The following is a 25,121-nucleotide window of genomic DNA, read 5'->3' on the forward strand; positions in this document are numbered from 1 at the left end:
TGCTCTCCCACTACCTTACAGCCTCTCACACCTCCAACCTAACATTAGCGTGCAACAAAAATGGTGAGCAGTATTGGAGCTGTCCAGCCGTCCAGTTTTGCTCCAGATTCCAGCTCAGACGAGGAAAACGAAGACGTTCATGGTTTTAATTGTCTGCAAGTGGATGCATCAGAATGGAGCAGAGCAGGGAGCTTAGGGTCCACCCAGTGTATTTTCTACGTACAAAAAAGCAACTTGGCTTTTTTTCTGCTCCTCATTCACAACAATTTGAATAAAGAAATACTCAGAAATACAATTTTAATCTTAATTTTTGTATATTTGCCCTCCATCATGAGAAAAAATGCCAGAAGAACATGTTAAAAACACTAAAACATAGTTTTCACCAGAGTGGGTCTTTGAGGGATTTTTAGAGAACATTTTAGGACACAAATCAAGTTAGACAACCATCACTTTATTTGCTTGTTCAGTAATGTGTACTTTTTCCTGTCATTCCACCAAGCTTTCACTTCTTTTTTGTTCAAATTACTTCTTGTCTTTTGTCAGCTTCACTATTTTTAATCTTTGTACTGCTTCATTTTTTTATCCTGAATTGAGGAATAAGCTCAACAGCTTGTAGCCTCTGTATTGGGAGAATTTGTTTTTATTCCTCAAGATGCATCAAGAGTCTAAGGTCAACAATTCTCTCATTTCCTTGTGCCCAAAAGTATGTAAAACATGTGGATTCTGTTCCCTTGTGCTATCCTGTGACCCCACCCTTCCATTGACGTGTTCTCCCTACCATGGCAAAGGTGGATAAAGGTGGAAAGATTTCATGTAATCCATGGACACCAGTGAAGATCACAAATCATTGAAGAAAAAAGGTTCAGAGCACTGTCCAGTGGGTCTAGATGACCCCACTCCCAATGTTAAAGTGCCTAGGATAGCACAAGGGCTACGAAGCTGTACGGCCATGGGATCAGTAAGCTAACAAAAGCTGGAAGTAATTATTATAATTTAAAGGTTAATGTTGATATTTGCCATATTTATGCAGCCTTCGTAACTATTGAGGTTTTTTTGGCAGCATTCATCAAGGTCAAGCTGTTTGCAGCTCAGAACAGTTTAAAATCTGCAACAGTTACTATAAATTGTAAATATTTCCTCTTTTCACCACCTCAAAACCATCTATCCGCCTTAGCTCACATAGTTTTAGCTCCTGCAGACAAGAGTCAGGTAACACAGCCACACCTGGGCAACACTCCTAAAGGAACTCAAACCCATTATAACTTGGTTATCAGAGAAACAGGTTTTAGAAGTTAACTGCTGACAGCAGCCAAATACCTAAACCTGGTTAAGCAAACTGAGTTTACAGGTCACAGGTCTTTAGGAAACAGGTTACTGGTTACTTTCTTTGATTAGAACAGGGAATACTCCGGAGACCCTTTGATGTAATTTGTTTTTCACTTATATAAACCTTATACAATTGAAACAATCTGGCCTTATTTTAATTCACTGAATTTAATTGGATATATTTATACATTGATATAATGTATTTAAAAACTCGTTTCTTTAGTGTGAAGTTGTTTAAATGTCATTATGACCCTTTTGCGGCACAAGAATAAAGCGCTGATGTCCTGCAATGTCAGCTGATCAGGTAAACTCCAAACAAGGAAAGAGCTTCGGGGTTGTAAAAAGTGGATACACAGGAGAGTGACCGGTTTGGATCTTCATTTCTCTGTTTTCTCCTGAAATGACATGATGAACATTTCCATTAAAACGGGCATCTTCTCCCCAGAGTGGATTTTCAGAGTCACTCATTATAGTCAAAGGGTTATGATAGTTGGTTGAATTAAGCTGCTATCATTGCTGATCAGTCAAATCTTTGTTACGTAGCTGCAGATCTCCATTCAGTCTGAAAAGCAGTGGACGACTAGAGGAACAGCGGAGATAAAGCTGGAAAACACCACTGCTGGTGAAAAACTAGAGTAGCTGTGCCGTCTGAGTTGCTTCAGTAATTATTCATCAGTCAAAGAGGGGGATTACATCTTTTTAATGAGCCTGTTCAGGCTGTGAGTTGTGTTGTTTAGAGGGGGTGGAGGAAGGGTTCCTCTGGGCGTCACTAGAGTCCCAGGATAGAGGGAGCACAGCTGGGACTCAGCATCCCAGTCTTTCACACTCCATTCCACATAGCTACACTCAGGGACGTTCAGTTCCTTTTCAGCCCTCGTGGTCTTCGCTGCCTCTTCCATGTTCCTGCAATGGCAGCTGTGTCAGGGGGCTCCGCTGCCTGCCTCCTTCTGTGTCTTTTCCATTACACACTGATCGGGTTCCCCACGGGTAATTCCCTAAACCTAAACAGTTTTTCAGTGTCAGCCCATGACTGTGTTTAAGGATGACCACTGTGAATTCACCCCCTACCTGCCAACCTGCCAATTTGTCTGTCTGCAGACTTCTCTAAAAGATACAGGCGCACACTAACTAAAGCATCAAAGGATGTTACAGCAAATCACACTGTACTCGATTTATCAACAAAAAAATAAAGTTAAACGAGCAGCAGCCTGGAGTAAATCCAGTATCTATTTATCACTTTGAAACCAAATTATGTCAACAAGATAATAATGCTAAAAATGATGTCAATTTTATAAAAAAGATTGCAGTCACAGGCAGCTTTATCTGCAGCAAAATCAGAAACTGTTCAAAATGTTTATCTGGTACAGCAGCTGTGCTCATATTTAATTCCGTCTCTGTTGGATTTTATCTGGTTACATCCTTATTTAACTAGCCGAGCTTTACATTTATTTAAATGATTAGAACTAATGAAGTTATCATTTTGATTTTGACTCTGCTTTTCACAGGACAAAAATGCAAGTGGTTGATATTACAGACTAAAGTTATAGCATGGAAGGTCTGAGCGTCATAAAATGTCAATAAGAAAGGGCTTGCACTTAACACCAGCTCAGTGGCTTTGTGGTAGAGTGTCTGCCTTGAAGCTAGACGGTCCTGTGTTCAAATCTGTGGCTGAGTCAAACCAAAGACTAAAGAAAGGGACACAAGCATGGCTGTGTCTGCAGCTCACTGCTCTCCCGGTGGGCGGGTCAAATGCAGAGAACAAATTTATCCCCCTAGCTGTGTGACAGTTAATAGGACTTTATGTATTAATGTTTTTGTCAAATGAAGCCCTGAGGTAAATGATGTAGTGATTAGTTTCCAGAGTCAATTTGGACAGAAAAACTGAGATAAATATAGTAAAAACTGTTCTCTGTTCAAGCCAGAGATTAGACATTGGGTGATGGTCGGGCATAAAATACGAAAATACCAACTCTTGGACCAAAATAGTTTTTAGTCTTGGATTTCAGTTTTGCTTATTATGGAGTGAGTTGTTTCTGAAAAGTCAATTGTCTTGCAGAAAACAGCACCTGCTGGGAAACGCTTCCAATCAATGGAACTGATAAGCTAAGTAGCAAAAGCTAGCAGACTTTTTTCTGGAAATTTCTTCCGGTTTCTGGACCTGGAACGTTGGACCCCACTCACAAAATTGGGCAAATAGTTAAAATTTCAAATGTTAGTGGCCTGATTTGAGCAAAAGCAAGATTATTATTTATTTCAAGAGCCCAGCAGACATGGTCTTTTTCAGAGGATTTAAAAGCACAAAACTCCAAAGGCTTTCTTTACGGCCTGAAAACCCCAATTGATGGTATTTGATAAACAAATGCATGCATTCTTATTTATGTTGTATTAATTTGAATTGTGAGGAATACAAAGCAATGGGGAATATTACAGGCTGTCCTTGAAAAAAAAACACCTAATATGTGTCTGTAGCTGTCAATAGGAATCATTTCACCTGAGAAACAACCTTTATTTCTATTGACTGATCTTTGCACTCGCTGGTTAAAGGTCTCCCTCCTTCACAGAATTCTGTTTAACACCTTTCAGATTTTTGAATCCGTTTTCCAAACAGCCATGAATAAACATGTTGTGTAAGTATGTATGAATTCCGTTACTCATGTACTTAAAAGGACTTTTTTCTTTACAAATGACAAACATCATCAAGACCAGCAGTGTTGGTGTGTTCCAAACTCACACAAACATTCACACACTGGCAGGCCACCAGCAGCTAATGGTTGTTTTTCAAAACTGGAGTTGTGTAAAAGGGTTGAGCACTTATCTTTTGCAACATGCTGATTTTGATTTCTTCCTGAATTTCTGTGTGACGCATATTTCTACAGTCATTTTGCTTTCTGGACAGGAACCATACAGGAATATCAGGACAACCACAAATAAAATCCTTATGTGTTCATGTGACGAGCGTTCTTGATCGGGTTAAACATGCATTTTTGAAAACGCATTTTGCCCGTAGTGTTCATCAGAACGAACAGGATGGGGCTTCTTCTGTTCTTCTTCTACTGTTTACTAGCACATGTCCATCCCCTACAGTTGGAAGAGGTTTGGTGTGAAATGTTGAAATTGTGCAAATGGCGTGAATCTTGCGCCAGACTTTTTCTTTCACAGCTCTATTCTGATTTATGAAGGACTTGGTGTCATAGAATTTTGTCCGGACACAGACGGCAATTATTAATTTCTCCTCCCTGTTTGGTTGGCACACCAAGAAGGGACGCCATTTATACATCCCTCTGTGCTCCCCTTAAGATGCGGCCGCTCCACTCACTTACCACACAATCGAATCCCTGATTGTTCAGCCTAGTTTAACTTTGAACATGCGTTCAATAGCTGTTTGTTTTATACATAGAGCCTGAAAACGGACTAAAAAAACCTTTGTAGCAATTAGTGATGGGTAGATGAGGCCTCGTGAAGCATTTCGGCACTTTACCCCAAACTGCATAAATTCTGTGTCAACACTGTTATTCAGTACTGACACCTGCTGTATCGAAAGCATCATTGCAGGCAACCAAGTTAAGAAGCTCCACTGAAATGCTGATAAAATACTAATGTAAACACAACATTTGTCATTGTAGTTGTGGCTTCCGCATTCTCTTGCCTCGCTCCATAATGCCTCGCCATCGAGGAGGTGCGACATTTAACCTACCAAACATTAAATGATTGATTTCAAATAGGGGTCAGTTTGAAATGGAATTGTCTTCTGCTAGATTAAGCAGAAACTGTTAGGAGGGGGGGCAAAAAGCCAAAAACACTATTAAAACCATTAAATAATTCCACAAACTCAACTAAACCCCCACATTCAACACCTTTAGGAAAGATTCAATGAAATAAAACATGTAACACAGCTAGGCAAAATGGGGGCAAAAATAAACGATAGTTCAGACTCATATTACCACCCACCAAACTGACGCCAAACCCGCCCATATTATGTTTACCCACCCAAAGCAAAATTTCCCCGAAATATCAAAATCAAATCCACCCAACTGGGCAGAAAACTCCTAAATCTGCAAACACTTCTGGTAGATGACCTTCCTTGTTTGGCACCTTGGTGACACAGACACAGTGGCTGTGTTGGTCACATGACTTTTCCTAAAGTGATACATGCACAAACACGGGTCTATATGGCAAGCAAAAAGAATCATAAAACACCAGGAAAAACGGCATGGAGAACTGCGCTTTCGGTCATCAAAAACACCGTATGTTTACACACGTTTTAAAAGTAGTTTTTAATTTACACTGTCTTGAGTTGTCCCAAGACGGGCGTCAAAAGCGTTGTTTTATTGTACAAACCACATATTGAAAACGCCATTCTAGCACGTTCAAAACCAATGGAAGGTCGTGAGTTCAAATCCAGGCCGAGTCATACCAAAGACTCAAAAAATTGGACCCAACGCTTCCCTGCTTGACACTCAGCATTGAGGGGTTGGATTGGGGGTTTAATCCAACAAATGGTTCCCGGCTGTGTCTGCAGCTCCCCGCTCCCCCAGGGGATGGGTCAAATGCGGAGAACAAATTTCACACACCTAGGTGTGTGACGGGTATGGTACTTTAACTTTAACCTCAACTATAGCCTAGTGGTTAAAGCAGCCACACTTCAAGGGTTTAATAGACTCAGCCCTGAACAAATGTGGGTGGCTGTCTTCCTTAACACTCCAACATTCCTAAGAGCTCCATTAGCAATGGCAGCTACATTTTTTCTTCAGTGGATAAACTTTGGTTCAACAGTTGTTTGTGTTCACATGAATTAAAAAAATAATGTTTTTTGCCTAATGAAATGTGACTGTATTTAAAAAAAGAAATACGACTATGGGATTTGAACAGCATGTTGGTTTGGTAACGTGATGACTACAAAAAGAGATGTCTTTGTTTGTCTTGTCTGCGACAAAGAAAGCCTGTTTTAATATTTCATATATCAATAAAACACATATTTGTAAGTAGCAAAGAAAAAGAAAAAGTAAAGGACCAGCAAAAATAGAAAGATGCTTTGCTGCAGGCCTCAGGTTGTAGTGAACACTTGAGCAACACGTAAAGTAAGGATGAAATAGGAGAGACTCAGGCATGCCGTACAAATATTTTTTTTTCAAACCCCCAAATGGTGTGCATTGTGCAGGAAGCCCATCAGTGCTGTTCAAGTGAAGGGTGCGCGCTCGTCACACATTTGTTGCACGCATCCTGGCTGTGAGAAATGCGTAAATTAGACAATTAGAGCATAATTTGTGTGGGCATCCTATGGGCATCTTTCTAGCACTTACGACTCCTATGCACACCCCATGTGGTCAATAAGGAGCCAGTATGTGCACCTCATGAGAACTGGAGTCCTGCATAAAGGGTGCTTTGCAACAGCATCGCCCGTACTTTATAAGTGTGTTAATTTATTCATCTTCTAAACCAGTGTTTTTCAACCTTTTCTGAGCCACGGCACACTTTAACCCTGACAAAAATCCCGCGGCACACCAGCATCCAAAAAAAACCAACAGAAATTCATGGTCTGTATTGATCGACAGCCCCCCCCCCCCCCCCCCCCTAAAGACGAGCTTTAGCTGGTATTTTTGTTAGAACTGAGCGACTTTATCAGCAGAATTAAGAACAAGGAAGTGAAGACTTTAACCACTTCTGATTGGTCAGACTGATGACATGTGATTACGCCTTCAAGAATGATTGGCGGAGACAGTTAAAGGGGCGGGACTTTTCTTTACACACTTATAGCTGCAGCTACATCGCGGTACCGTGATTCTTATCAAAATGTCTTTAATAGAATCAAATAAACACAAAGAAAAAGTAATTTTAAGATATTTTATATTCCTAACTACTCAGTGTTTTATCAGGGCCTGTTTGGATGAACACAGAGCTGATATCCTGGAGATGGAAAATGTTTTTAGATCAGTGAATGAGGGCAATTTCCCACGGCGCACTAGTGTGCCGCGGCACACTGGTTGAAAAACACTGTTCTAAACCCATTTTTGTCCCTGTCGGAGCTTCTCATGGGCGAGGGCAGTGTACACTGTGGACAGGTCACCATTCTGACGAAGGCCACTATCACACACCCATTCACACCTAGGGACAATTTAGAGTAACCAATTAACCTAAGAAGCATGTTTTTGGACGATGGTGGGGAACAGAATCCTGGTGATTCTGTTGAACCGAGGCCTTTTTGTTGGAAGGTAAGAGCGCTAAACACTGCGCCACCATGCAGCCCATGTAGGTTACACACAATTGGGTGTAGCCTACATCATCCTTACAAATACTTTATGATACATTTAACACATATAAGACAACGGAACGTTCCATTTTCAAAGGCGCAACAACACACACCCGTGGTCCCCTTAAGATGCGGCCGCTCCTCTCTACGACCCTCTACGAGACGGACAACCCAAAAAACCCCAGCACCCGTGTGGGGGTTGACCCATATGGGTGCATGTGACTGAGGCTTAAATAGTTCATTGATAACCACAGTTAAGTTTGGTATATACACATATGGAACCCTTTTGTCAATGAGAAAACTTGATTGTATTGAACAAAAATGAAGCATTAAAACATTTAGACACTTTGGTCTGTTTGGATTTTTCTTCCAGTAACAAAAGGCAACCGGCACTTGTCTACATACACACACATACACACACACGTATATCTTTGAGTGTAATCTTCTATTACAAGAACACAATAATATATCTATGCAGGCTTACTCACCCGGTAGTCACTGGCAGTAACATAGAAAATTGGTTGAAATGCCAGCCAGATGATGCAGGTGGTGTACATGGTAAATCCGATGAACTTGGCCTCGTTAAAGTTTTCAGGACATTTTCGGGTCTTGAATGCGTAGACAGTGCAGAGGATAATAAGAATGCAGTTGTATGTGAGAGACAGCAGCATGCTGGAATCCCTGTTGTTGCATTTAAGGGTGACCACGTCTCTTCTCTCGGGGCTCACTTCTTTCCTCACACCCGGGGCCTCCAGCAGCAGCCAGACCACCACCACTACCAGCTGACAGGATATTAGAGCACCACATATGGCAACTTGGGAAGCTGGGCTGATGAATCTAGGCCTCTGGGCTCCATCCTTCACTCCACCAAAGATCCGGGCTATCCTGTTGGTCTTGGTTAGCAGAGCTGAGTAACATACAGCAAAGGAGGTGCCTAAACCAAGCCGGCGCAGTGTACATACTGCTGTGGAGGGTTTGGCGATGTAGATAAAGGTCATGCAGTAACACATAAGCACTCCCAGCAAAAGAATGTAAGAGAGTTCACGCCCACTGGCCTTCACCACAGGAGTCTCATTGTGTTTAAGGAAGAGGCCAATCACGAAAAGTGTACTCATCATTCCTAGGCAGGAAATGGTGACGGGGCCGATGGCCCATGCGTCTTCCCAGCGAATGTACTCCTCAGGCAGGTCATAGCAGCCGGTGAGATTGGCCAGAGGCCACTGTCCGAAACTACAATCAGCACATGTGAACTCATCCAACAGGTATTGGTAGGGCTGACAGGGTATGCAGATCCAGCAGCATACATCTCCTGGCTGCATACTTTTCACCTCATTTTTCCTGCAGGGGTCGCTGCACTGGGAGTTGGGCACAGCCTGGTCAGCCCAGGGAATCAGGCTGGTGTTTAAGATGAGGCCTTGTGCCCAGTAGCCCACTTTACGGTAGACATAGCGTCCATTTTCTTTGTGGTAGTGAAAAATGTTGTAGCGGCCAAGGCTATCTCCAAAGGCATCAAAGCGCACTACATTCTCTGTGTCAGGCGGGCGAAAGGGCGCTGGAAGACAAAAGAGAAAAAAAAGAGAACAGAACTGTTGTTATGAGAAAAGAAGACATCAAACAGAGATGCAACAACATTTTCTTCTTGCAGACTCAAATGTATCTCCACTACTGCAAGTCTCACTGTCTTATAGTGGATAAGTATACCCAATGCACTAAAACGGAAATGCGTTTAAACATGTGTGAAGTTCCCTTTAACTATAAATGATAAGTCATCTTTGTGCCACAGGTCTGCTGGTTTGAGGTCATTTGTAATACTAATTAGCATGTTTTCCATCAATTCCATCGTTAAAAAGATTGTTTTGTGTCTTTTTCTCAATTTTAAAAGTCTTTTAAAATCTTTTTATAAAATCAAATTTAGTAAAAATTGTGTTTTTGGTGTTTTTATTGTATTTTTCTTATTATGGTGGACATTTATAAAACATTCAGCTTAAAATTGCATTTCTGAGTATTTCTAAACCATGGTCTGGGTGAATTCTCGATTCTGATTGGATGCTGGGTGTGCGTTAAAAAGTGAAAACGCACAGTAACAATGCACGCCTAAAAAAGTAGTTCCGGTCACATAGCAGAAATGTTCTGTATCACTGCGCTGTCTTCTTTAAAACAAACTTCCTCATCCTCATCTTCCTCATCTGGACAAAAACAACCGTAAAGAGGTGAACTTTCTTTGAACTGGTGCTTTATTTAACCCATCATGACCTCAGCATAGATATAGCTTTCCTTTGCCGCTCCAATCAAGGTTGGTGCCAGCTAAATGTTGTCATGTTACCGTGACAACGCCGCATCACGTAACAAATAGTCCACTTTTTGTGGAAAAAAGAGATCCAAACCGGAAAAATAACAAGAACAATATACTAAAAACTGATTGAATTTTTTCTGTAAGTGACCATGGTATAAGTGGTTAATGGGCGTTGAAGTGTGCATTCTCAAAATTAATGCACTTCACGGAAGCAACCGTCCTAATTTCTGATGATGCATACTTCATCGGCCATTAATCCACTTACCGGTATACCATGGTCACTTACAAAATAATTAAATAATTCATATCAATGTAAATTAGGAGCAGACAAAAAAAGGTCATTCAAAATAACTTGTAGTTGTGACGTAGAAAATACTCTGGGCTGGGCCACAAGCTCCCTGCTCAGCTCCATTCTCATGCATCCACTTGTGGTCGACTAGATCCATGTTCATCATGGATTTTCTCGTCTGAGCTGGCATCTCCTATGACATTCTGTACGCCTGGATAGCTCCTATTTTGCTCGCCATTTTTGTTGCACCTTTATTTTTGAAATGAGGGGTTGTAACCTATCAGAGCAAGTTAACAGAGAGCTCCCGGTAGTGGTGAAGGGAAGTGGGGGCGGGATTGCTCCGTGCCAACGGTCCCACCAATAACTCAGAGGTGAATTTCTAATGAACTACTGCCGCTCTGAAGAAATAATATCCTAAAAAAAATTGATTTTTTTTGTTGTTGTCGGAAAACAGCATGATTATAACTAAAGACCACTGGGAACACTTCGAAAACGGATCAAAAGATGATTGGAGTGGGAGTCGGCACATTAAAATTAATGTTTACAAGTAAGCATGTGCATGTTTTCTGCAGAAATGTTTTCAAAATGCTTTTCTTCTAAATACAATTTGTACCATTTTGCCGTTAGCAGTTATAATTCCAATATTGGAAGTACTTTGTTTAAACACTAAAAAATTGTCTACATATTAACTCTAAACATACACAAAATGTAATTAACTTTCTTCTTTATTCACCCACCTAATAAAGTTTTGACTTTGATGTTGAGAAGATTTAAATAAACTAAAAGAAAGCCTTAATTTCTCCATAGCTTAGTGAGAAACGTGGTTAATCTGTTAAATTGTTTATAAAATTGATGGTAAAATGTCTACGGACTCAAATCCTTTGGGCCTTTCTCTCTTTTCTGTTCTTTTTCATTTTTTCTGAAATTTCCAAGAGCATAAAAGCACAGCTGGATGAGAGCACAGTGGTCCACTTTTATCTCCCATCAATGGAAATGTCAGTATTTCCATAAATCAAAGGATAAACCACAGCCGGAAGAGAAATGAGAGCATTTGAATTGGTAAGGCTGTCCTTGTGATGTGTGAATGAGTTGATGAGGTGGCAGTTACATGTTTCATGCATTAAAGCTTTGTGCAGACAAGCACAGAAAACAAAAGCAACACTATTTGTCTCGTAGCATCACAGTGAACACTACAAACGACAAAAAACATCCTCACAGTTTGAAGATGCCTTAAGTTTGTTTAGCTGAATTACTTGAAAAAATAATTCTCATGTGGTACTCTAGCATTTTTCCCAGGTTTTCTAATTGTAAGGAATTTAACAACTTTCAGTTAGTCTATCGACATCCTGTGGGGGATAATATTGAGGTTTTTTCAAAGTTATATAGCTCAGTTTGTTAAGCGCAGGACTGGCACATGGGGAACTAGGATTTGATCCCTAGGTGGCACAATGAGTTTCATCTGTTGTGGGTCCTTGACCCTTGACGCTACTGCCTAGCTATGTAGCCATGGAGCCTAAGTCTGGGTAACCCCTGTGCCGGAAGGAAGAAAGCAACCAGTGTGGTGGAGGTGTGTCAGCAAAAATCTCTGCCAGACCACCTGTGCAAATCAGTGAAAGCTGATTCATTGTGGCAACTTATGGAAGCAATTCTGTAGCATAATTAAAATGATAAACAAAATGGTATTTGAGATTTCATTGTCAAAAAGTTCTTAGGTAAATGTGTAGCAAAATCCAATTAGAAATATCTAATTTGACAACTAAAATTGATTAACAGAAATGCTTTTTCATTTTCACAACATAACTGCACGTCACTTTAAGCAACTGCTTAAAGTCACGTGACGAGTCAAGACAGACAGATCAGAATTCAGTAGTTTTACAAACTAAAATTTTCTTCAGTATCAGAAAATAAACAAAACAGAAACAATCACAGTTAGCGTATGCATTATCTGTTGTGCGGCCAGGGTGATAGGGACCACTGCGATAGAATAATATTTAATTCTTCCACAGTATGCCCCAAATTTATTCATCTAGTTCTAAACATATGGACAATAATGCATCGACATTTATACAATATAACAAATAACATACAGGGGGCTCCTTAAAGCAGCTTTTTCAGGGAGCAGACCGGTTTAATGCCAGTCAATAATCAGTCAACAAAAGGAAGTGGAGGTGGAATTTGGCAAATATAGGCAGGTGGTGGGCCTCGCCCTGATGAGAGTCTGACAGGTTGCATTTAAGTTAGGATTTTGGGTCAGAAAATGCATGGCACCCGGTAAATGTAAACACATTACTGTGGGGGGCGCTGTTGTGCAATTTCATCTGATGTTTGACAGAAAAACACCACGACAAATTAAAATGCGATTGATTTTAAGTTACTTTAAAATGAATTCAAAACAAACAATGTGTTGAAATTGAAATTTTATTGAAATATTTTAGGATTGAATTGTAAATTGCAAATTGCATTTCCAAAATGTGTGGCAAGATTTAACACCGAAATGTAAATTACAAAATCGTTTGAATTATGGCACCAAAAAGTCGTGACAATTTAAAACGCAACTAATTTTGCTTTCATAAAAAATGTAATTTTTAAATTTGTAATGTTGGATTGTAATTTATCATAATGACTTCTACATTGCAAAATGCATTTTCTTATTATAATATGATCAAAAAACAAATTGAATTGTCGAGTGAGAATTGCATACCCCTTTGAATTATGGGTGGAAAGATCTTCCATGGGATGAATATACATAATCATGCTTTGACTCACCTTCAAACTTGACTTTGAGAATGTAGTCCCGGTAGAATTTTCGACCATTCCCTGGCTTGAGAGCGTCACACACTTTGGTGGAGTTTGGGCACAAGGCTTGCCTCATGTTGTGTAGGGCAGCAGCCATTGCATACACCGCATTCACAACAAACATGATCTTGGATTCTGGTTGAAATGGGACGTCACGAAGCGAGAATTTTCCACAGCCCAGGTCATGGAGACTGCACTGGAACTGGTTTTCCCAAAACTCTCGGAACCAGGGATTTCTGCTGTTGTTGTACGGATGCAGACCAGTGAAGTATTCATTAAACTGGGGGATTTCATAGGAAGCCAGTTCAATGGTGAATGCTCCATCAGCAACCGCTTCACTTCCCCTCACCACGCTCTCCTGTGCTCCCCAGCCATCACTGGCCACCCAGGTGAACGTGACATTCATGCGGTTTGCCGCCACCAGTAGCTCACGTGCGTCCTCACTGCGTGTGAAGAGGATGACCACCCTGGCATTGGACTTCTGTTGCAGGGAGCGGATCACGTTCTCGTAGCTCCAGCGGCTCATGGAGCGGCTCACCTTGGCAGAAGTGGCAATGCAAATCTGGCGAGCACGAGCCTCCTGCTGGAAAGCATCAATGCCAGTCTCACCATAATCCCCCTCGGATGCCACTGTCGACACATAGGTCCAGTTAAAGTAACGCAGAATCTCTGCCATAGCCTTTGCTTGGTAGAAATCAGGAGGCACGGTCCGAGCAAAGTAGTCATAACGGGTCTTGTCACTTAGCTTTGCACTGGTAGAAGCATAGCTGATCTGAGGGATCTGGAACAGTCTCAGCAGGTTTGCAACCTGAAGTGAGAGATACAGACAAGAAAGACGCATTTCTGTTATTTAAGTTGGTCTGTGCATCCCTACAGAAACAGCTTTTCATGTGAAAGGCAATGTAAAAAGGGATATATTCACTGCAAAAACAGGCCCCTTAGTAATGTTGAAAGTTCTTACTTCATTGGCAGGTTTTCTTTTTAATAAACAAATCAGAAATCTGCGAATGAGGTAAGAAAAATGGTCCCAACAAGAATTCTTATTTTAAGAAAAAAACTAAGTCACTATGACACATTTCTTAAATTTCTTGCAAGACAGAAAATGAGACAAGTGTTATTGAAACGACGGTCTTTTTACGTCCATAAAATGCAGTTTTTGCAGTGTTGAAGGAGAACGGAACACATACACCTCATGTTAAACAGCTCCCATAATTGGTATTTTTAAAGAAATGATAAAACAGCTGCTCAGGCGTTCCCTCCTGTAGATGCAACTGTTTTCCCATCATCCTGTCTGTTAGCTCATTTACTGCAAGAATCCCGGCTGGGTCCTCCTCAGCGTTACTGCCTTGTTGCTATCCTGCATGTAACCATTGTGGTTTTAGCATGTTTACATTAATCATTTGACAATCATTATATTTAATGGATTCAATGTTTTGCGTGTTCATAAGTGCAAATATTTATTTAGGATTAGGAGCAATTATTGTTTCAAGAAGAGAGATTTCCTTTAATTTGAATCAATTTATGAATTTAGATTTGAAATAGATTAAATATATCAATGGATATTTTTATTTTTATTCCATTTTTTATTTGTATTTTTTATTGTATTAAACTAAACGCATGCTTTTTGTGTAGCTACAAGTGACTTTTTAGAAGCCCAGTGTCCTGAAGGAGAAGACGGTGCAGGAAGTGTTCAGCTGCAGCACATGTGGGGAAGAGAAGGAGGTAACATATAAAATGTTTTTCTTTAATATGTTCTGTCTGTGTTGTGACACAGAACCCAGTGTGAGGAGGCTACAGAAATTCTCCTGAAGGCATTTGTCTGTGGAAGCACGCAGCATCATTCGGACACATGCCACGTAAAATAAAGTTGACTTGAATGACGATTCAGTCTCACAGTTGCTTTACATCTCAAATGCTAATGAGCCAAATCCCATCCCGGTTTAATTCTTCTTTAGTCTGTTTTATTATTGCTATGTTTTGGATGTGGTGGTGGTAAAAGCTGTCAATAGCTCAGAGAAGTAGGAATACTGTTTTTGCATATGACAGGAACGTTTTCTGTAGATGTTAAGGCGTTTTCGCACAGCTTATCAAAACGGTTTAAGTCCAGGCTTTTACCTCCCTTTTCTGTTGATGCCTTTTTCTGAGTCATTCATGGCTTGGTTAGAATTTCAAAAACCTGGCGCCAGGATGTTTTCATGCATTGTTTGCTGCTTTTTTATATATTTATGAACTAGTTTATGCTCGAGTGAGAAGGGGCAAAATGAAATCAATAGTTCAGACTATAAGACAGTGAATAAAATATTGTTATATCTGTCTGCTGAGAATGAAATGTTTTTGTTCATTTGTTTGGAACAGAGTGTTTTCCATACGGGGTAGGCTTAAACTACCTGCTGCTGACCCACTTTGAAAAGGTCGTTTGATAATTGCAGGATAAAATAAATCATTTCTAAATATAATGGGGCCTGACTGGATGTGGCTCATTTATGTGTCTCAACGGGTTTGATCTCTGAGACATTTGCTCTCTAGGTTCACAGAGGGATTCATATTAAATAAATGAATGTTGAAATTAATTCAGTTGCACATGAAAGGGCAACTTTCCACTGTCCCCCAAACACTGACTTACAGCTTCACCTTTTACAGTCACATTTTAATGGGGGAGATGTGTGCTGCAGAAAAGGGAGGGTAAAAAAATTGCAACCAGTGGACCACAAAATGCAAGGTTTTTTCTGGAACCATATTAGAATATCCACATTCTCCATCCCTCATTTAACAATATTTTTTGTGTCGTGTTTAGTTATTGCTGAGAACAGAATTTTTATTACAAAGCAATTAGTGATATGGATGTTTCTGAAGTTTTAATAACTGAACATTCTCTGATTATTTTACTACAAAGGTCAGTGTTCTACAAAAGCAGTCAGAAGCGCTGTAGAGAAGATGAAGTATGTCCTCCTAGGACTTAAATCCAGGTCAGTAAGACTGAAGTTTTTACAGAAAGGTTTCTAACCTTTTCTGAGCATAAAGCTTCTTTTGACACAATAGGAGCACGCACAGGTGCATCAACCAGTCGGAAAGTGTAACCAATAGAGTTTATTTTTGGACACCATCATGGTCAGATGGTGAAACGTGCACTAGTGTACATTTTGTCACAGAAAGCTTAGTGAACAGGCTCAAGCTGCTATGAGAAGCTTTTTTCAAGGCTTATTATGTAACCATACTAGGAGAGCGTGAACATCAAAAATTGACATTTTGGGATCACCCTGTATAGTTAAAACTGACACAGAAATGCAGAACAAACACTACGCTGAACGAGAATCTTTCGGACTGTAGGACTCGGGTCGGGGGCTCTGTATGGAGCCCGTGACCTGCCATGGGTAAAAAAATAATTACATTAGTCCCAAGAATTAGGATTTTGTTGCCATGAAATAATTATTCGTTTCCACGCAATAGTATTGCTCCCACAAAATAATTAAGTCATTCACATCGATTAATGAAACCGTTTACTCGAAATATTAATTTGTTCAAATGAAGTATTAAAAATTAAGTAAATCCTAAAAGACGACTTTTTTTTCCCCATGAATTGTCAGTCAGTATCTCTTCTCTGGAATTGTGGAAAACTTGTGGAAAATGAAGCAAATCTTGTCATCTACTTTGTTAGATTTGCCAAGTTTCAATTTGCAAAATGCGTAGTTACAGATTTTTTTATAAAATGGTTTATGCGACTTAACAAAAACCAACTTACATGATAAGTCATTCAAAAACACGTATGTGAGCAATACTTGGATTTACAGCAGATAAATTCAAAATACTGTCCGTGTGTGTCTCATTACAATGAATGGAAGACATGTTTTAATGTCTTGTTTGGATGTTTAATAATAATAATAATAATTGATACTTTATCCCACAATAGGAAAATTGTTCTCCGCATTTTGACCCATCCCCTGGGGGGAGCGGTGAGCTGCAGACTAGCAACGCTCGGAGGGGGACAGCTGGCTGGGGAGAGCGGGGATCGATCCACCAACCCTTCGGTTAATGGACAACATGCCTGAGCTAAACTGCCGCCCAACAGATTGGATCTATTTATTTTAAAAAGCTTTACAAAGCATCTGTAATCACTTCTCCATGTCTCGGTTTGTAAGATCATTCAGAGTGTCTCCCGGTGCGGTGAGCTTCACTGGCGCTTTCCGCCGCTTTACACCCCTGCATCCGTGTCTCTGTGACGCACATTAATTTGAGAGGAAAAAAATAAAAACAAGAATCAAACTAGGGGATCTTTTTATTATAGTCTTGATAAAAATAAGAGAAATATCCTAAGATTTAGGAGGTCAGAGCTGACTGTCTGCCCAGAGGCTCTCCTTCTCCCGGCTAGCCAGCTGCCCGGCGTAGCGAACACCTCGCTTAAGTCAATGGAAACATCAATGATGCAATGTATATTATAATAATATATTTTATTGATATTATTGCTTTAACCCTTGTGTTATCCTAGGCACTTTAACATTGGGAGTGGGGTCATCTAGACCCACTAGACAGTGCTCTGAACATTTTTTCTTCAATGATTTGTGATCTTCACTGGTGTCCATGGATTACATGAAATCTTTCCACCTTTATCCACCTTTGTCATGGTAGGGAAGAACACGTCAATGGAAGGGGGGGTCATCTAAGATAGCACAAGGGTTAAACCAGTTATCTTATTTACAGTAAATGTATGACCGGAAGCATTTAAGTTTATCTCTGGTTGAAAATACAGGGTGTGTAAAAGGTTACAATTGTTTTGTAAACTAGAGAACGAATTTTTGTTTTTAACCCATGTCAGTTTTTAACCCATGTCAGGTCATGGGTCCGTAGATCTTAGACAGTGGGGTGGAGATGTGAGAACAGATTGTTCAGATTTTCCTGAAGGGTAAATGTTAAGGACAATCAATGTTTAAGTAAATTACCAAAGTAAAACTTTTTTGCCATTATTTTACACCAAAACAACACCACTGCTGTTCTAAGCAGCAGGTTTTGCATATGGCTGTGATTGTAGTGAGAATGTTCACTTTTATCTGTCAAGATTACTCTGTTTGTGAGAAGTATTGATAACCGTTTCTTTTTAGATTACTTGGGTTGAGTCAGAAAATGGACTTTGGTAACGTGAATTTTTTGGTGGATTTGCTTCTTGTTTGGAAAAACAAATTTAATTTTAGACACTGAGCCATGGACGGTTATTTTAGGTGGCCTTTGCATGCTGCCTTTGCCAGGTAAACACTTTATTTGATGTCAAACTGGTTCTTTTCAATAAATGGTAATTGATGCTCCATGTAAAATCGCAGATGGTTTGTTCTGTTGTTCAGCCTGAGCGATCTGTATTTATTTAGTGAGGGAGACACCATGTTGGAAGATTTTCCAACCATTATTTTTTATCCACAGAAAAAAAAAATATTAAAAAAGGAATAAAATGATCATATCAATATGATAAACAAAGTGTATTTTTTATGCATTTTAGACATCTATTAAGTCATCAGCAAAATATTCTGCACTTCATTTCTTTTTCATTATTATTTAACTTTAAACATCAATTATTTTAAACTCATTTATGCTTAACATTTAAATTACTAAAATAGGAGAAAAAGTTAAATATATCTTTCATGTATTTCTTCCTTAAAAAACCTTTAAGGTGCTTTTTGTAACAACTCCTAATAATTTTGACTACTTTTGAGAACAGGTTAGCCTGACAGTCTGGGTTCCATCAGCTTCTTCTCTGCAGTCATGACTTTTTCATGCTTGCCAAATGTAGTTTTGTGTTATCTTTGTGAAAAATTTATGTACATGTCTCTGCATGTTTTATGTTGTTCCAGGATCTTTATACGTTTCCTGCATTAATGCCCCATCATATATGTGTAAACCATGTTACTGGAGCAGTGTTTTTCAACCAGTGTGCCGCAGCACACTAGTGTGCCCCGGTGTGGGTACCGGATGTTCTCGGGTTGCCGGATGTTCTCGGGGTCCTTCGGGGTCCTTCGACCAATGATGACGTCACACTATTTGATTGGCTGTAAGTTGCCACGACCAATGAGTTAACGTCGCTAAGTTTTTTTTTAAAACTTTATTGACAATTGCGGTATCATACATTAACAATGACATTAACGTTAACAACGAACAATAACAATGTAATGAATATTGCTTCGAAGATCAGTCACCATTGCCAAACATAATATATTAACATAGAAAATAAAGAATAGAGGGGAAAAAAGAAACAATGAACATAACACACAAATAAATAAAAACATAAGTAAAATAAAATAAAGGAACATAGAAAAAATCTAAATAGTCTAATACTAGTTAAGTCAGGGGTACTCGTGAAGTTTGTATTTCTGAACAAAACTAAGCAATTTCAAGCCATTCTTCTTTTTCATATAATGAAGTGATTGAAAGTAAAAACAGAGCTCTTTATTAAATGTTATAAAAAGTGGTTTGGTCTTCAAAACTTGACCTCACCAAGATGGCGGTGCTCTCCTCCAATGAGGAACCACGTGATGTCTCCTCTAGTGATATAACTCATTGGAAGGACCCTGAAGGACCCCGAGAACATCCGGCAACCCGAGAACATCCGGTACCCACAGGGGCACACTAGTGTGCCGCAGCACACTAGTGTGCCGTGGGAAATTGCCCATTCACTGATCTAAAAACATTTCCCATCTCCAGGATATCAGCTCTTTGTTCATCCAAACAGGCCCTGATAAAACACTGAGTAGTTAGGAATATGAAAGATTTGTGTTTATTTGATTCTATTAAAGACACTTTGATCAGAATGACGGTACCGCGATTTAGCCGTAGCTTCAGCTCTGTTTTTGGAAAAGTCCCGCCCCTTTAACTGTCTCCACCAATCATTCTTGGAGTCTTAATCACACGTCATCAGTCTGACCAATCAGAAGTGGTTCAAGTCTTCACTTCCTTGTTCCGATTCTGCTCATAAAGTCTCTCAGTTCCAACAAAAATACCAGCTAAAACTCGTCTTTAGCGGTGTAGCTTTCCACAGAATTCAGTATCAGACCCTGGAACAATTGAACAAAACATTGAAGCTCAGAGACGCAAATCGGTCTGCCCTCGGCGGCTGTTTCGCACCACATCTCCCATGATGCATTGGGTTAAAGTGACAGCGTCTCAGCGTACAATGAGTCCTCCATGTTAAACGTCTTGAAACCACAACAAACACACATCAAACAGTTTTTCAATTTTCTTGATGAAATCAGAGGTCAACAGTTTAGTTCTCCTTCAAGGTTTGTGCTTATAAACAGCCAAACATCCCAGAGTTTGGTCCAAGTCCTCTTTACAACTGAAACACTTTTCTAAGAACGTCTGGATTATTTTACTTAAGAAGAAGTAATAACAACATTTTAGAAACAGGATTAAGGTAAAGTGGCCAACAGACACATTTAAACTAAATTGAAACAATTTAATCATCTAAAAAGAAATAAAACATTTTTGTTAAAGTTTTCAAAGATTTCATCTTTGATTAAGACAAAAGAAAAACTAATAAAACTTCAACATGTTCACGGTTTGTGTAGCTACAGAAAACATAAATTTAACGGGTTTTTTTGCGCAAAATTTATCAAACATATTGTGATCATATAATTGTTCAAAAATTACAGTGTCCTTCGCACTAACATTGAAAAAATATTTAAAAATAAGTCACTATTTAGAAAGAATATATTTGTTTTTTTTGTGAGGTTTCATACAATTACATGTTAATAAACTGAAGGGAAAAAACAACTACCAGGGTAAAATTTCAAATAATTTAGTTGAAAATTATTACTGAAAACCAGCTGTGTAGTAGGTTTGGGGGATGTCATCTGGACTTGGTTATTAAAGTTAGAAGACGTTTCGCCTCTTATCCAAGAGGCTTTGTCAATTCTGAAATAGCTGGTCTAAGAGCTGGTATATATATGCGTCCATGGGGGAGGAGTCAGACCTGAAACTGGAGGTGTTGTCCACTTAGCCTACATGGTTTCGGGTCGTTAATAGTCCTTTGTCCTCAGCTGGGGGTTGGGGAGTCAGTGACTCGCTCTCCAGATTGGTCATCTCTTTCAGCGGTTAACGACTCAGGTGGAACTGGTTTGGTTTGTTTAGGTTTCAAGACACTGCCGTAGATGGATGGAAGAATAAACCTGAGACCACCATTCTTATTAAGAGAAGGTTTATCCTTCTTGACAAAGTTGGCTTCTTTCACTCCTCGCTCAAACCATCCTTTCTCTCTGGCTAGAATTCGGACTTGACTGTCCTCGAATGAGTGGTTTGTGGCCTTCAGGTGGAGATGCACTGCAGACTCAGGTCCACTTGGGTTGGCTCTGCGATGTTGGTAAAGCCGCTTGTGTAGAGGTTGTTTGGTTTCTCCTATATACTGTTCATTGCAGTTCTCTTTGCAGTGGATAGAGTACACAACATTACTCTGTTTGTAGCTGGGAATTTTGTCCTTTGGATGAACCAGTTTTTGTCTGAGGGTATTGACTGGTTTGAGATGAACTGGGATGTTATGTTGTTTGAAAATCCTTTTAAGTTTTTCAGACAGACCTGACATATACGGAATTGAAATACTGTTCCGTTTATGCTCTTGTTCCTTCTTGTCTTGTTTTCTGTATGTTGGGATCTGGTGAACGCCCACTTGGGATATCAACAGGTTCGGAGGGCTTGGTGGATATGTTGCTCTTCCTTCTTCTTTCCGTCAGAGCTATTAACGACCCGAAACCATGTAGGCTAAGTGGACAATACCTCCAGTTTCAGGTCTGACTCCTCCCCCATGGACGCATATATATACCAGCTCTTAGACCAGCTAATTCAGAATTGACAAAGCCTCTTGGATAAGAGGCGAAACGTCTTCTAACTTTAATAACCAAGTCCAGATGACATCCCCCAAACCTACTACAATGGAACCAACCTGGATGAATGAGAGTCTTTATAGACATGAAAACCAGCTTAACTTTTATTACAACTTTTAGAAAAAACAGCTGCAACTTCCAGCTTTTTCTGCCACAATTATCACAAAAATGCATGTGAGACTGTGGAGGGACTGTAGATCAATACAGACTATAGAGTTTCTCCTTTTTTTAATTTTTGGATGCTGGTGTGCCGCGGGATTTTTGTCAAGGATAAAATGTGCCTTGGCTCAAAAAAGGTTGAAAAACACTGTACTACAGCACAGACACTAACACTGACTTTAGTTTCTCTTTTCTTTAAAAAAAATGGGTTTTACCGAAATCTGTCAGAGTATTTAAAGCTTATAACTAGATTTAAAAATGAAATGTTTTGAAATGGAAAATGATCAAGTAGGGGCACATTGACCCGTGAATACGTTTTAATTTCTTGTGAATACAGGCCTTTTAAAGCCTTTTGAACCAAAACACTCACTCCTTGCTTGCCATAAAACAAGGATGCATCAATGTATTAGTTTAGTATTTGATGGACATTAGAGACACATTGCTCCATGCAGGCATTCCAATTTCATTCTCACATATGAAAAAAAGATTGACAGGATTTTAGGTTTGCAGTATTAATAATTACTTTTCCAGAGTATCCCAGTATTCCTGTGGATATCATGATGCCTCTATCAAGTGGGTATATCGATTTCAACTATTTCTTACAACTAATCAATTAATCACTAAATTGCCAGAAATAGACCGTACAGGTGGCATTTTACTTTGATTTCTCATCTTGTTAATTAAATTCATTGATTCAACAGCCTGCTTGTGTGTATTTTTCACCCAAGGCAAAAAGAAAAAAGATTTCTTCGATAATTTTGTTTTTGGTGGGGTTTGTGTTTGGTGGGGTACATTTTACTCATTTGAGCAATAAGCTTTACAGTCACAAAGTCATGCATAGGAATTCTCAGCAGGATTCTCAGTCATCCATTAATGTCATCTCTGGATTCAGAAGCAATTCGGATGAGCAGAAAATGTCGTCTAGATCAACCTTTTACAGTCCAGTTCTTCTGAAGAACAGAACCTTCTGAACAGAACCTTAAGAAATAGTACTTGTGTTGTTTAAGTTGACAGAGAATGAATGTGCTGAACAGTGATTTCAGGGGATTTTTGTTCCATGCAGGTCGAGGGTGCTAACTCCACCAACCAACAGCAGATAACTGTGAAACATAAATGATATGCAACTTGAGGACTGCAGGAATTTATTTTACACACTGCTTTCTTAGGACATTTAAATGCTCTTTACTGAAGCAAAAGCATAGATTTATAGACCGAAAAAGTTCCTGTTTTATCATTAAAAATTACAATTATTATAATAGTAACACACAGGTGTCAACAACTTTATTAGAATTTTTTTTCTGCAGTTTTTTCTTTCAATTTGATCTCTTATCATAATTAATCATAACAAACGTGATATTTATAACATAGAAGTCATTTGTTTTTACATTTCTGTCGTCTTTGTAAAATTATCTCAATTACATTTATTGCCAATTTTAATATCACCACATGTTTTTTACTATTCCAAAAGACAGGTCACAGAGATGCATGATGATAAAGAAGTAAACAACACTTCCTTTACACAGGAATGTAAAATAAGATGCAGAGAGTGGCTTGATCCAGAAATTTCAGGCCATACTTTGTAGAAATGTCCTGATTTTTTTCTACATGAAAAGCCCATCTGCTCTTCCCAGAAAACTGTTTCAGTGTGCTTTAACAGCAATAACACTGTATTCCCACAGCAATGGTCCTTAGCTCCACTCAGTATCACACATGTTTGGCCCAGTGCAGCACTGAGAAACACTCAGGCACATGCAGACACAAGAACTGAGCACGCATGCACATGCAGAGCAAAAATAATGCCATGATTAATGTGTACAATTTTATATTATATGACTTCTTTTTAAGCTGATTATTAAATAGTGACTTATATGTGACCATAAAATATGACTTATACTTGAATGAAGGGACCGTTATCAGCACAAGAAATCTGTGGGTTTGTCCCTTTTACCCTAATGAAAATAAACACATCTTTGAGTTCTTTTTCAAACTAACCAGTCATACGGGCCTTTAAACCACATGATGTCTATGCTATACATTCACTATGCTAAAAATCATGGTATTTATTATGAATTTGGTCAAAATGATCATTTATAAGGACAAAATGTAAAGACTATGAGTGCTTTTCTTTTTTTGGCAAATGTGAACCATTGTAGATAGAATACAGACCGTGATATTTTCTCAAGTGTTTCAAAACCCTAAGTCATAAGTAAATGAATGTGTACTGTGGACATGACACGCATTATAACTGCACAAACAGTAGTTTCTGCCAAGCCACTGGATAATCCAATTATCGTTAATTATTTATGATTTCTGAGCTTGTTAATCACTGTTATCTGTGGATAATGCATTTTTACCGCATGGTTTTACTCATACCAATCATCGCCATTGTTCTGTCTGCCGTAAATTCAGTATGCGTTGTTTTGCTTAAAGCCCTTGCGTGACTCACGTAGGCAAACCCAGATTGGATTTTTGCAGCATAACTCCCCCTAAATCTGTTTCCTATTGTCATGTTAATATCACCAAAGTATAGGAAGAGGGCTTAAATAGTCCGTCTAATGTCCCTGTGAAAGAAAAAAAGATTCATTTTCTGTATTCCAGACAAACTGGGGATTTCTGTTGAGAAAGGCAACATCACAATAATTATTTGTTATCGTTCCTTGATCCGTTTCAAGGAATTTCTGTGTTTCATGTCTAGGAGTAGCTGTTTTGTGAGCCTTTAAGTGTTTGACATTCCAGAGGCGTTGTTCTTTTTACGCGCCCTGGTGATTATGATGTTTTGCCTGGGGAAGCTCTCTTGCCAGTGAGTCATATTTAGCAGCGCTGTCTGCTGCCGGAGTAACAAAAGTGGAGTCCCGCTCATGCATTAATCAGAAGCCATCCCCGAGGCTAGCTGTTCCTGAGCTCTAATTGGAGGATATAATACAGTTGTGATTAACCCACAGGTTAAGGACACTTCAGAGTAACACAGCTAATATGCCACAAGACAACTATAGGTTTCACTCATGCCGTGTGCGGATAGCAATCTTTTAAGGTGGTATTTTATGTATGAAATGATACTGCTGGTGTTTGAGCATGTTTTCTGTCTGCTCACGCGGGATTAACGATGCTGACTGCAGAGAGCATGTCATCACAAGGTCATTACTCACTGCTGCGATGGCC

The 25,121-nt window shown here is 39.4% G+C and overlaps 1 protein-coding gene across 3 annotated transcripts in view; it reads right to left on the bottom strand.

Annotated features, from left to right (window-relative positions):
- Positions 1–25,121, bottom strand: part of grm2a (glutamate receptor, metabotropic 2a) — a 50,811-nt gene that overhangs the window by 1,837 nt on the left and 23,853 nt on the right. For all 3 annotated transcript variants that reach the window (XM_004068547.5, XM_020703019.3, XM_078946857.1), the window contains 2 exons: positions 12,922–13,759; positions 8,062–9,125 (listed from right to left, as the gene is read on the bottom strand). In XM_004068547.5, coding sequence (XP_004068595.1) covers positions 8,062–9,125; positions 12,922–13,759 — 1,902 coding nt within the window. The remainder of the gene's footprint in view (positions 1–8,061; positions 9,126–12,921; positions 13,760–25,121) is intronic.

The sequence above is a fragment of the Oryzias latipes genome, chromosome 5 (genome assembly GCF_053564925.1).
Source record: "Oryzias latipes strain Hd-rR chromosome 5, Olatipes_Hd-rR_3.1".
NCBI classification, from domain to species: Eukaryota; Metazoa; Chordata; class Actinopteri; order Beloniformes; family Adrianichthyidae; genus Oryzias; species Oryzias latipes.